Source organism: Chelmon rostratus, chromosome 7 (genome assembly GCF_017976325.1).
Source record: "Chelmon rostratus isolate fCheRos1 chromosome 7, fCheRos1.pri, whole genome shotgun sequence".
NCBI lineage: Eukaryota > Metazoa > Chordata > Actinopteri > Chaetodontiformes > Chaetodontidae > Chelmon > Chelmon rostratus.
This window is the reverse complement of record NC_055664.1, coordinates 28,478,369-28,491,569: the sequence shown is the minus strand read 5'-3', so window position 1 is coordinate 28,491,569 and position 13,201 is coordinate 28,478,369. Positions and strand designations below refer to the sequence as shown.

The 13,201-nt window shown below is 46.0% G+C and overlaps 1 protein-coding gene across 2 annotated transcripts in view; it reads right to left on the bottom strand.

The window, feature by feature from the left end:
- The window catches only part of exoc3l2b (exocyst complex component 3-like 2b), a 37,930-nt gene that overhangs the window by 6,625 nt on the left and 18,104 nt on the right, over positions 1-13,201 (bottom strand). For both annotated transcript variants that reach the window (XM_041940229.1, XM_041940228.1), the window contains exons 4-6: positions 942-1,219; positions 466-732; positions 67-185 (exon numbers count right to left, since the gene is read on the bottom strand). In XM_041940229.1, coding sequence (XP_041796163.1) covers positions 67-185; positions 466-732; positions 942-1,219 — 664 coding nt within the window. The remainder of the gene's footprint in view (positions 1-66; positions 186-465; positions 733-941; positions 1,220-13,201) is intronic.

Here is a 13,201-nt window from a genome sequence, read left to right as displayed (position 1 = left end):
GAACATACAGACATTTCTTGTTGTTCTTAATGTTAAAAACAGTTTATTATAAGTGTGTGTGTGTACCTGTTATATATATTGTGCAGCCAGTCCAGCAGGGAGTAGATGTCAGTGATCTCTAGCTGATTGTCAGTGATGGCCTGCAGTCGCCTAGCAACCGCCTGGTGGTAGCTCTGCACGTACACCTGACAGGTCGAAGGTCAAAGGTTAAAGTGCATTGCCATGTGATCGTCAAGCCGTGCTGGATAAAGTTTGAAGGACAAAGCTGTTGTTGAGATATTTGACCGACTGCATGGTCCTTCAAACGCAGCAAAAAGTTTCAGACAAAGACTGAAGAGGCTCAGAAAGGAATCTAGTCCAAAATGAAGTGAATTAACTTTTAAGTGATTCATTCAGTATTCATTCCTGAGTCACTGGATGGAGGCTGCAGGTGATGAGCCTCATCACGTCCAGGTGTTTTCTCACCTGGAAGGGCTGGTACTCTTCCGGGTAAATGGACACCGCGTTCCTCTTGGCGGCTCCCAGGTCCTCCACCACCCGTGCTCGGAGGCGGTCCAGGTATCCGTCCAGCTCTCCGGCCGTGAACTCTGCTCTCTGAGGCAGAGAGCCGTCTGCGGCCTCCTCCACCGCCTCCCTCCACCTCTGCTTCAGCTGACGGGGCCTCGGGCCCCCAGGGACTGCAACTTCACTGAGGGCCCAGTCTTTATCAGCCTGCTCCTCCTGCTGCAGCACCTGCACACTCAGACAGACAGGTGAGGTCAGCACTGATACCCGTTACCCAGTTCATTACATTTAGTCTCCTTATTTTATGAAAGTAAACTTGTGTACTCTGGGACCCAAATCAAACGCACCCACCATGACCATGTGGACCCTCTTGTTTATAGAGGTTGAGAGGACTGGTTATATAATGCTCTGAGAATGGATGACAAGTCAGCACTCACCTGAACCACCAGGCCCAGGTTTGGCCCGGCCGTCGGGGAACGCAGAGACTCCCTGACGACGGCCCACAGCTCCTTCTGCAGCTCCTCGTACAGCAGCTCCACGTCCTTGGCCTTCCTCCGCCCGCCGTCTTTGACGCTCGGGCTGGTGGTGTCCTCTGGCTGTTGCACGGCACCCCGCTCAGCTGCGGCTGAATCATTACACTCCTGCTCCAGCTCCAGGATGTGAGTGTCGGCCAGGAGGAGGTCCCGCTTCTTCACCAGCTGCAGGATTTCCAGGACTGAAGGAGACAAGGAGACGAACAACGTTAAAGGTTCGTTCTGACTTCATTTGTGGTTCTTTTCACCTTCACTGAAAGCAACACAGAGCAGACTGTCAGCCAGTCAACACCCTTGTTTTTCAGATGATTTATTTTGAACCGTTTCTTTTCAAAAGTCACAGTGAGAAGCTGTTTAACATTCGGCCGAGCCTCTATAAACATCTAACATTTAGATAAATCTTCTGAACATCGCCTCATTAACAGGAAGTGAAAGAAGAAAAATACCTTTTTCTGTTGCACAACAGCCTCTTTGATTTGAATTTGATGTCTAAGACTTTAAAAGAGCCTTTGAAGACACAGTTTCATTTTAAGAGTTCCATGACAAAAAGAAATGTTTCTCACTGACTAACAAACCCTGTAAGTTTGGTTTGAAACACTGAAACAAAGTTAATAAAGTTAAGTCATTAACTGGTGTTTATGAATGCATTTACATGACAACAGAAAATGTTTAGTTTGTAAAGAAAACAAGTTCGATCCTCTATGAGTTCATGAGAAGAACACTGAAACACAATCCTACATTCACATACGTTCCATTTCATTTTGTGTAAGGCTGCAACGATTAGTTGACGTAATCGATTACGTCGACAATAAAAATTTGTCGACGCAAAAATTCATCGACTAGTCATGTATGATAAAAACACAGTCCGCTTCGTGCTCATCTGTAACTGCAGTGCACTACAGGAAGTGCTGGGGGCAGTATCGCTCGCCGTTTACATCGCGCAAGGAAACAGAGAAGAAGAAGAATGAATTATGGCGGAACAAACAGAAGGAGCGGCTCGAAAACTCCGACCTAAACTTTCCAAAGTTTGAACATTTCACAGAAAATAATCCAACGAAACACGTGAAATGTAAATTCTGTGAAGCTCAACTATCATTTCATGGCAGCACGACGGCGATATTAAATTACATTATCATGACCTGGCTCGAAGGCCATGACAAAAAATGGTGAGACAGGTTTCTAGTAGAGGTTAGCAAATTTATTTAAATCATAAAGCAACTAGACAATGCTAACTGGTTAATTAACCGTCCGCCTAAGATGCACGTACATAATAGGTTTGTGTCGTACGTCTCTCAGTCGGAAGCTTGCTGAGGGAACGCCAGGTCACTTACGTTAATGCGTATTTCACGGCAGAAATCAATGAATCACAGCCGAAGCTGCTTTGACAAACTGAATTTCAGCCCCTGTCGACACTAGCATTTATACTGAATTGTAAACATCTTTCACTTATCAACTGTGTGATTTGGAGCATTAATTCCATGTTTTATGTGTCATTATTTTAATATATTTGTTTAAAAACGTATGCTGTTAGAGTATAACAGGGTAACTTTCACAGGTGTGAAGGTTTATTAAGCAAGTTAGGTCAAACAGAAGCCCAAAATAGGTGTTTGTAAACAAAGAAGATAATTGTGACTAATCGAAAAAATAAACAATAGATTAGTCGACAACAAAAATAATCATTAGTTGCAGCCCTAATTTTGTGAATGTTTTATGTTGCACAGGACAAGGCTGCTGTGTTGCTTTGTGTTATTCTGAGTGTTCAGGGTGATTTTCTGTCTCTGAACAGTTTGTGATCTCTGCGATTTAAACATGTTTCTGCTGGAAAGTTGGATATTTTAATATGGGGGGGTCTATGGGACTGTTCTTCCACCACTGACACCGGCAGAAAATCTCTACTGTAAACTAAAGATTGTGAAATCTTTGGTTACTTGTTCTCTTCCCCTTTATTCTGACTGATTAGCATTAACAGCTATTCATCAAAAGGCAACCGACCCCTGACTTCACAGCTCTCTGGAGGGGGGTTCGTTTGATTTGGACATCAAAGCAGTCCTCAGGGATAGAGGGACGGAGCCAGAGGTTCTCAAAGGACTGATCCTCCGCATTGGGGAAACTTTGCTTTGGACTGTGTTTGGTCAAAAGCTACAATGACAGACGAACATTTAGCTTTCACAGACTAGATGGTTCAGGAGAGTTCACTGAAGTCAGGTGCGTTTTTTTCTGTCCAACAGTCTCGTCTCTCGTTAGCACCTCCTCACACTTCTATCAGCAATATGTTGACCAAAACTTAAATGGCTCATTTCTCAAAACTGGGTTAAAATTTGGTCGTACGGTGAAAATAAAACCTATAAATCTGATTTTGGCTTTCCACCAAGAACGTTTTTTTAATTCCTGCTGACCTTTATGATTCCTGTGCCCATGATGAAGGACACTGGATCTGATTTGAATTGTCTAACAGTCAAACTGCAGCAGGGTGTTGATGGGAAAAAAAATCCCAAATCTCTGTCAGTCCTCTCTGTGGGACAAATAGTCCAACCGTCCCAAAAACAGTCCCACAAACAGTCCAACAACCAGTCCAATAGTCCAACAGTCCCACAAACAGTCCCACAAACAGTCCAATAGTCCAACAGTCCCACAAACAGTCCCACAAACAGTCCAACAACCAGTCCAATAGTCCAACAGTCCCACAAACAGTCCAACAACCAGTCCAATCGTCCAACAGTCCCACAAACAGTCCAACAGTCCAACAACCAGTCCAATAGTCCAACAGTCCCACAAACAGTCCAACAAACAGTCCAACAGTCCAACAACCAGTCCAATAGTCCAACAACTAGTCCAATAGTCCAACTGTTCCACAAACAGTCCAACAAACAGTCCAACAGTCCAACAACCAGTCCAACAGTCCAACAACTAGTCCAATAGTCCAACTGTTCCACAAGCCGTCCAACAAACAGTCCGACAACCAGTCCAATAGTCCAACAGTCCCACATACAGTCCAACAAACAGTCCCACATACAGTCTGACAACCAGTCAGATAGTCCAACAGCCCCCAAGCAGTTCAACAAACAGTTCAACAAACAGTCCCTTAAGTCAGTAAGTTTGCTCTGTGATCTTCCAGAGACTGCAGGGCTGGTCTGAGGTCAGTGTTTACTGCCCGTCATTTTCAAGTTGTTCAGGGAGGATCCTCTCTGACTGTCAGAGCTATGATGTCAGCAGATGATGTCACAGGGTTAGGGTTAGGACATCATCCAGAGTGGCAGGCTGAGATCACAGACTGTCAGTGGAGTCTCACAAATTCTTACCAGTCTGAAGAATGATCACTCCACATATTTCCTGCCTTAACATTTCTCTCGAGTTGCATTCAGACTGGATTTATGTCTGGTCAGTGATTTTAACCTCGTCCAGAGCTCACACATGGATCGTTTTTCACCTCCACCCCGGTAATAACTCCACCCATAATGAGCTCCTGTTTCCCTGTGAACTGTCGTTTATTCCCATCTGGAGCTACGTCTTTGTATTTCAAAGTGAACTGCTGAGTCTGCTTGTTCCTTCAAATGGAGTAAGTGAAAAATATGTTTGCTGATCTGATAGATGCTAACATGCTAACAGCAACATATGGGCCTATTTGGGATCCAATACGATGATAAAATTAAAACCAAAAAAGCTCATCAAATACGTTGTTGTATTGTTAGCTACAGGTACTGCAATTTTTCTTTTAAGCCGATATTTTATTCAATTTAGTCAAATTATCTTCACAAACAGTCTGCTGAATTAGCTGTTAGCAGCTCCTGTTAGCATCATCCTCGTGGATGTACAGACATCAACAAAGTCGATCACTGTGATGCTGAAGAAACTGAAAAACATGATTCTCAAGGAAGTTCTGAATTGTCAGAGATGATGATCTCCTCAGGAAGTGATGTCACACTGAATGACATCAACATGTGTTTCATGTCTGATTTGAACACATCTGTCAAAGTGAATTAAAACAACATCACAGTAATGAAGTTTACATGGAGTCAAACCAGAAACAGAATAAGTAGAGAGGAAATATGAGTCAGTCATTCATCACATCATAATGCTGCAGCAGCCAGATAATACACACTGTGACATCAGGAAGTACACACACACACACGCACGCACACACACACACACAGTTGGACAGGAAGTGATGCCTCCTGCTTCAACTGCCTGGTCAGAGGAGAGAGCTCCTCAGTGGCTGCACAAAGAAAAGCTTTCTGTTAATGCTGTGTGTGTGTGTGTGTGTGTGTGTGAGTGTGAGTGTGTGTGAGAGGAAGATCATCTCTATGAACAGAACAGTGTGAGGGGGGCGTCTCAGCTTTGAACTCACATCATTTCTGTTACTCGTTGGATTGAGCAGAATAAAGTTTGGTTGCTGCAGCAGTGAAGAGGTCAGAGGTCAGAGGTCAGGTATTAAAGGCTGGACGACGCACACAACAGAAACATCTCAAACTGCCTTTAACACAATTGAGTTCCAGATATGCCGTCAGCTGTTAGTGGAACCGAAGCTGAACAGGAAGTGACATCAGGACTTCACCTCTCACACTGTTCCTCACAGAACTGATCGAGGACTGACATCCAGGGAGAACCTCGAATTACATCGAGCTTAAACACAACTCAGTCAGACTCAGTGCAGGTGAGGTAAACACACACACACACACACACACACACACACAGACATGCACACACACACACACAAAGACACACACACTGGCACACAGACACACACACACACAGACACATTGTGCGTGTGTCTGTGTGACAAACACGCACAAACTGGCACACACGCACGTACACACACACAGACAAACACACACAGTCACACAGACACACACACAGTCACACATTCACACACACACGCACCGGGTGTGACCACTGTAAGTTGAGATCAGCACTTTCAACACATTTTAAACCAGACGACACTGGAGCTTGTAAAACAGCTGTAATAACACACACACACACACACACACACACACACACACACATCGTGTGTGCTCCTCCACACAGAAACACAGCTCTTATTGTTCAGCTTCACCTTCAGAGGAAATCTGTTCCAGCTGGATGGATGAAGGCCTGCCCACCTCCACCCTCCTCATACCACCTCCACCACCTTCCCCTCCACCACCTCCACCCTCCTCATACCACCTCCACCACCTCCACCCTGTTGTAGTTCCTGAAACATTACGCTTCGGGTGACCAGACATCCTGAAAAAGCAGCAGTCAGCAGTTGTCCTGAATCCCAGTCTGGTCCTCTTTGTCCCACTAAACCTGAGTTTGGTCAGAGCCAGGTGTAACATGAAGCACTGACGACTGATCCACAGACATTTACAGGCCTGCAGCCTCCATGAGTCCTGGTTCTGGATCAGTGCACAGTGGCTGATCTGGAACATGCAGACAGTGGTGTGGTGTTTATTGGACCTGATGAATCTGTGCCCCGTTTTCTGGCTCTGGTTTGGTCTCCACCATCTGGCTCTTCATCCTCAGTTTCAACAGACGTGAGAAGTCTCAACGCCGATCTGACGTCTGAGCTTTCACACCAACTATCTGCAGCTGTCTGTTGGCTGAAGCAGAACAGACTGAACTCTGCGACTCTCAGTGTGAAGGTGAAGAAGATGAAGCTGCTGAGTCAGAAGATCTCAGATTCACCTGAGGAATGCAGGACACTCAGCATCTGTGTGTAGTTCAGCGTTTAGACAGTACCGCTTCAGTACCTGTAATATACATGACACGTGTGTTTGTGTGTGTGTGTGTGCATTTGTGCGTGTGTGTGTGTGTGTGTGAGTGTGTCTCTGTGTGTGTGTGTGTGTCTCTGTGTGTGAGTGAGTGTGAGTGTGTGTGTCAGTGTGTGTGTGTGTGTGTGTCTCTGTGTGTGTGTGTGTGTGTGTGTGTGTGTCTCTGTGTGTGAGTGTGTGTCTCTGTGTGTGTGTGTGTATGTGTGCGTGAGTGTGTGTGTGTGCATTAACAGTGGCAGTATTTTGTGTGTGAGTGTGTGTGAGTGTGTGTGTCAGTGTGTGTGTGTGTGTGTGTGTGTGTGTGTGTGTGTGTGTGTGTGTGCTGGCTGTAATCTGAGCTCTGCTTTCACATTTTTCTCCTCTCGGTCGGTTCAGAGCTGCTTCTCCTTCATACAAACCATCACTGCAGCTTCACCTCCAGACTTTGTGTTTCTTTGTACTTTTACTATTCAGATACTTTACTTCGATAAAGTACTAATACCACACAGTGAAAACACAGTGAAAAGGTCCTTCAGTAAAAGTATAATCAGTAAATGTACTTGAAGTATTACAGTAAAAGTAGTGAGTGCAGTAAAATGTCCCTGTGACTGTTCTCCTGTTCTATCTGTTCTCCTGTTCTCCTGTTCTATCTGATCTCATCAGATTACTGTGACTCAGTCGTTCATGTCAAAGCAGGATTTTCCTGTTGGAGCTGGTTGAGCTTCATTTGAACTAATGATTCTTTTCATTCTGGATCAATCAGCTGATTATTTCCTCCATTAATCGATCGATCGATCGGTTTGGAAACATTGTGAAAATAGTGAGAAATGTGGTGACGATGAGGCCAAAGTGACGCCTTCACAGTGTTTGTTTAGTCCGAAGCTCCACATTATTACAAACACATTCAGATCATTCAGATCATTCAGAGGAAAAGCAGCAAATCAAACATCAACAATCAATAGATCATCATTCATTTCCTGTCAATACACTAATCGATTAATGGACTGATCTTATAAACTGTTTGAGTTTGATTTATAACAAAACATCAGATTTGAAAAACTCTTCATGAGCTTTTTGTGTGTTGTTGCTCTGAAATGAGTCGAAAGTGGAAGTACAAGTACCTCAAATTGATACTTAAGTACAGTACTCGAGTAGGCCTGAATGTACTTTATTACATTCCACCGTGGATCAGAGTCGTTATTCTCACTCTGATGACCTCAAGTGAATTTAGGTCCTTGATTTGAGTACAGCTGCTTTATTCACGTCAGCCAATCATCTGTCATTCTCTGTCGCTTCATCTGTAAAACATCGAGAGTAGCAGAAAGAGGTGAAACGTCTCCGTCAGGACAGAACAGCTACTGAGTGGAGGACTGAGCAGCTCGTTCTCTGCAGCCCCACACCTTCACCATTCACCACCTGACTGGGAGAGCAGCTTAAATACTGGGCTGATTGGGACTGAGGATCAGGTGAGTGGACAGGTGGGCGTGGCTGGCGAGGGGAGTGAGAGTGGAAAAGTACTGGCTGGACAGGTGAACAGACGAATGGAAAGGCAGGTAAGAGACTGAGGACACTGTGACAGTTTCATGTTAATGAAGGAAAATTAGTCGACAGAGCTGCATCCAATCAAGGTGAAATTAAAGTTCCAGGTGCATGAAAGGTCAAGATAGAGACACAACAGGCAACATTCAGATGAACTGCAGACGGAAACGTGTCAGAATGTGACTGTTAAAGTAAAAAACTACAAAAACTAAAAAAATAACTCCTGTTTAGTGAAACATTGGTCCTTTAAAAAAGATAAAATCATCAAAACCACAAGTCAAACATTTCAAACCTGATGTTTCCATCTAAACCTGTGAGGAGGCTCCATGTCAAGACAAATCGTTTCTGTCACAGTGAAGCTCCTTTAAAAGCGTCTGACGCAGGATTGGAGGCTCTGTGGTCTCTGACAGGAAGCCGATAGTCAGTCAGGAACAGTTTCGTGGCTGTTCAGACCTTCATCGGCTGCGGGAGGATGTGCTCATCATCGACTGGTCCCGACAGGCCTCAACACGAGCTTCTTATCAGCCGAGTGGAGCTGAAGAAACACTTCAGCAGCTCACTCAGCCGTCCTCGCTTCCATGTTGGAGGACACTGGCACGCTAATTAAAGGACGAGACAGTAGCAGCGCGGAGTCAAATCCAGATCGATGAAGTCTTCTCTGATTGGTCGTTTCAAGTTGTCTCAGGTGAGATTTTTGTAGCAGGAGGAGACACATCAGAGACAGCAGGAGGAGACACATCAGAGAGACAGCAGGAGGAGACACATCAGAGACAGAAGAAGACACATCAGAGACAGCAGGAGGAGACGCATCAGAGACAGAAGAAGACGCATCAGAGACAGCAGGAGGAGACACATCAGAGACAGAAGAAGACACATCAGAGACAGCAGGAGGAGACACATCAGAGAGACAGCAGGAGACACATCAGAGACAGCAGATGAAGACACATCAGAGACAGCAGGAGGAGACACATCAGAGACAGAAGAAGACACATCAGAGACAGCAGGAGGAGACACATCAGAGAGACAGCAGGAGGAGACACATCAGAGACAGAAGAAGACACATCAGAGACAGCAGGAGGAGACGCATCAGAGACAGAAGAAGACACATCAGAGACAGCAGGAGAAGACACATCAGAGAGACAGCAGGAGACACATCAGAGACAGCAGGAGAAGAAGCATCAGAGACAGCAGGAGGAGACACATCAGAGACAGAAGAAGACACATCAGAGAGAGCAGGAGGAGACACATCAGAGAGACAGCAGGAGACACATCAGAGACAGCAGATGAAGACACATCAGAGACAGCAGGAGGAGACACATCAGAGACAGAAGAAGACACATCAGAGACAGCAGGAGGAGACACATCAGAGAGACAGCAGGAGGAGACACATCAGAGACAGAAGAAGACACATCAGAGACAGCAGGAGGAGACGCATCAGAGACAGAAGAAGACACATCAGAGACAGCAGGAGGAGACACATCAGAGAGACAGCAGGAGGAGACGCATCAGAGACAGAAGAAGACGCATCAGAGACAGCAGGAGAAGACACATCAGAGACAGAAAAAGACACATCAGAGACAGCAGGAGGAGACACATCAGAGACAGAAGAAGACACATCAGAGACAGCAGGAGAAGACACATCAGAGAGACAGCAGGAGACACATCAGAGACAGCAGATGAAGACACATCAGAGACAGCAGGAGGAGACACATCAGAGACAGAAGAAGACACATCAGAGACAGCAGGAGGAGACGCATCAGAGACAGCAGGAGGAGACACATCAGAGACAGCAGGAGGAACAGCAGGAGAAGACACATCAGAGACAGCAGGAGGAGACACATCAGAGACAAGAGAAGACACATCAGAGACAGCAGGAGGAGACACATCAGAGACAGAAGAAGACACATCAGAGACAGCAGGAGAAGACACATCAGAGACAGCAGGAGGAGACGCATCAGAGACAGCAGGAGGAGACACATCAGAGACAGAAGAAGACACATCAGAGACAGCAGGAGGAGACACATCAGAGACAGAAGAAGACACATCAGAGACAGCAGGAGAGACAGCAGGAGGAGACACATCAGAGACAGAAGAAGACACATCAGAGACAGCAGGAGAAGACACATCAGAGAGACAGCAGGAGACACATCAGAGACAGCAGATGAAGACACATCAGAGACAGCAGGAGGAGACACATCAGAGACAGCAGGAGAGACAGCAGGAGGAGACACATCAGAGACAGCAGGAGAAGACACATCAGAGACAGCAGGAGAGACAGCAGGAGGAGACACATCAGAGACAGAAGAAGACACATCAGAGACAGCAGGAGAAGACACATCAGAGAGACAGCAGGAGACACATCAGAGACAGCAGGAGGAGACACATCAGAGAGACAGCAGGAGGAGACACATCAGAGACAGAAGAAGACACATCAGAGACAGCAGGAGGAGACACATCAGAGAGACAGCAGGAGGAGATACATCAGAGACAGAAGAAGACACATCAGAGACAGAAGAAGACACATCAGAGACAGAAGAAGACGCATCAGAGACAGCAGGAGGAGACACATCAGAGACAGAAGAAGACACATCAGAGACAGCAGAAGACACATCAGAGAGACAGCAGGAGGAGACACATCAGAGACAGAAGAAGACACATCAGAGACAGAAGAAGACACATCAGAGACAGCAGGAGGAGACACATCAGAGAGACAGCAGGAGGAGACACATCAGAGACAGAAGAAGACACATCAGAGACAGCAGGAGGAGACACATCAGAGACAGAAGAAGACACATCAGAGACAGCAGGAGAAGACACATCAGAGAGACAGCAGGAGGAGACACATCAGAGACAGAAGAAGAAGACACATCAGAGACAGAAGAAGACACATCAGAGACAGAAGAAGACGCATCAGAGACAGCAGGAGGAGACACATCAGAGACAGAAGAAGACACATCAGAGACAGCAGGAGGAGACGCATCAGAGACAGCAGGAGGAGACACATCAGAGACAGAAGAAGACACATCAGAGACAGCAGGAGGAGACACATCAGAGACAGAAGAAGACACATCAGAGACAGCAGGAGAGACAGCAGGAGGAGACACATCAGAGACAGAAGAAGACACATCAGAGACAGCAGGAGAAGACACATCAGAGAGACAGCAGGAGACACATCAGAGACAGCAGATGAAGACACATCAGAGACAGCAGGAGGAGACACATCAGAGACAGCAGGAGAGACAGCAGGAGGAGACACATCAGAGACAGCAGGAGAAGACACATCAGAGACAGCAGGAGAGACAGCAGGAGGAGACACATCAGAGACAGAAGAAGACACATCAGAGACAGCAGGAGAAGACACATCAGAGAGACAGCAGGAGACACATCAGAGACAGCAGGAGGAGACACATCAGAGAGACAGCAGGAGGAGACACATCAGAGACAGAAGAAGACACATCAGAGACAGCAGGAGGAGACACATCAGAGAGACAGCAGGAGGAGATACATCAGAGACAGAAGAAGACACATCAGAGACAGAAGAAGACACATCAGAGACAGAAGAAGACGCATCAGAGACAGCAGGAGGAGACACATCAGAGACAGAAGAAGACACATCAGAGACAGCAGAAGACACATCAGAGAGACAGCAGGAGGAGACACATCAGAGACAGAAGAAGACACATCAGAGACAGAAGAAGACACATCAGAGACAGCAGGAGGAGACACATCAGAGAGACAGCAGGAGGAGACACATCAGAGACAGAAGAAGACACATCAGAGACAGCAGGAGGAGACACATCAGAGACAGAAGAAGACACATCAGAGACAGCAGGAGAAGACACATCAGAGAGACAGCAGGAGGAGACACATCAGAGACAGAAGAAGAAGACACATCAGAGACAGAAGAAGACACATCAGAGACAGAAGAAGACGCATCAGAGACAGCAGGAGGAGACACATCAGAGACAGAAGAAGACGCATCAGAGACAGCAGGAGGAGACACATCAGAGACAGCAGAAGACACATCAGAGACAGCAGATTGGACGTGATGAACCTGCTGTAAAGGACTGTGGTGTTTCCTGAGGATCTGACGCAGATCATTAATCAGAGCAGAACAAACAAACTCAGAGGACAGACGGAGAGTTTCTCCAAACAACAGCTCAGACAAATATTTGATTTCATCAGAGCGTTCTTCTTCTCTGTGTGGGGGTCTGAACCACAGAACACCCCAGCTGTCTCAAACACACATTCAGAAATATCAAGTATCAGACCTGGACGAGGCTTTCAGTGGAAACATGTTTTCAAAGTTCTTCATGTCATTCACTTCACTTCAGTCAGGATCCGTCAAATCCTCAGAACGTTCCTGATGTGAAGGTTGTATCATCTACAAATGTCTTTATCTAGTCCTCTTATTATTTCATCTTCTGACAATCATTCTGGCACAACGTGGATTTCATCAGGTGTAAAATGATCTTAAAGCACCTGCACGTCTATTTGTTTAAAGGCATCTGACAACACATTACTGTCAGCTGATAATCATCGCAGCGTGCAGGAGACTGAACGGCTTCCCTCCATCCACCACTCACGCAGAATGGAGCGTCGCGTTGACGCCGTTTGATGCTCTGCTGCGTTCCTCCTGTGCAGAGCAGCTGATGTCTATCTGTTAGCTTAGCTCTGAGCTCTGCACGCTGATATAAGAAGCCAGAATGCATGAAGAAAAACAATGAGCAGCAGAGTCAAGCACAGGTCGAGGCTCTGCTGCACCTGAGCTCAGCACAGGAAGTACGTCAAACCACGCGCTGAGTGAAGTAACAAATAACAAACAGCACATTTACTCGAAATGTACTGCGTAATGTTTTTAGACTGTTTTTGACGAGATGTTTCATTCAGCTTTGTTTT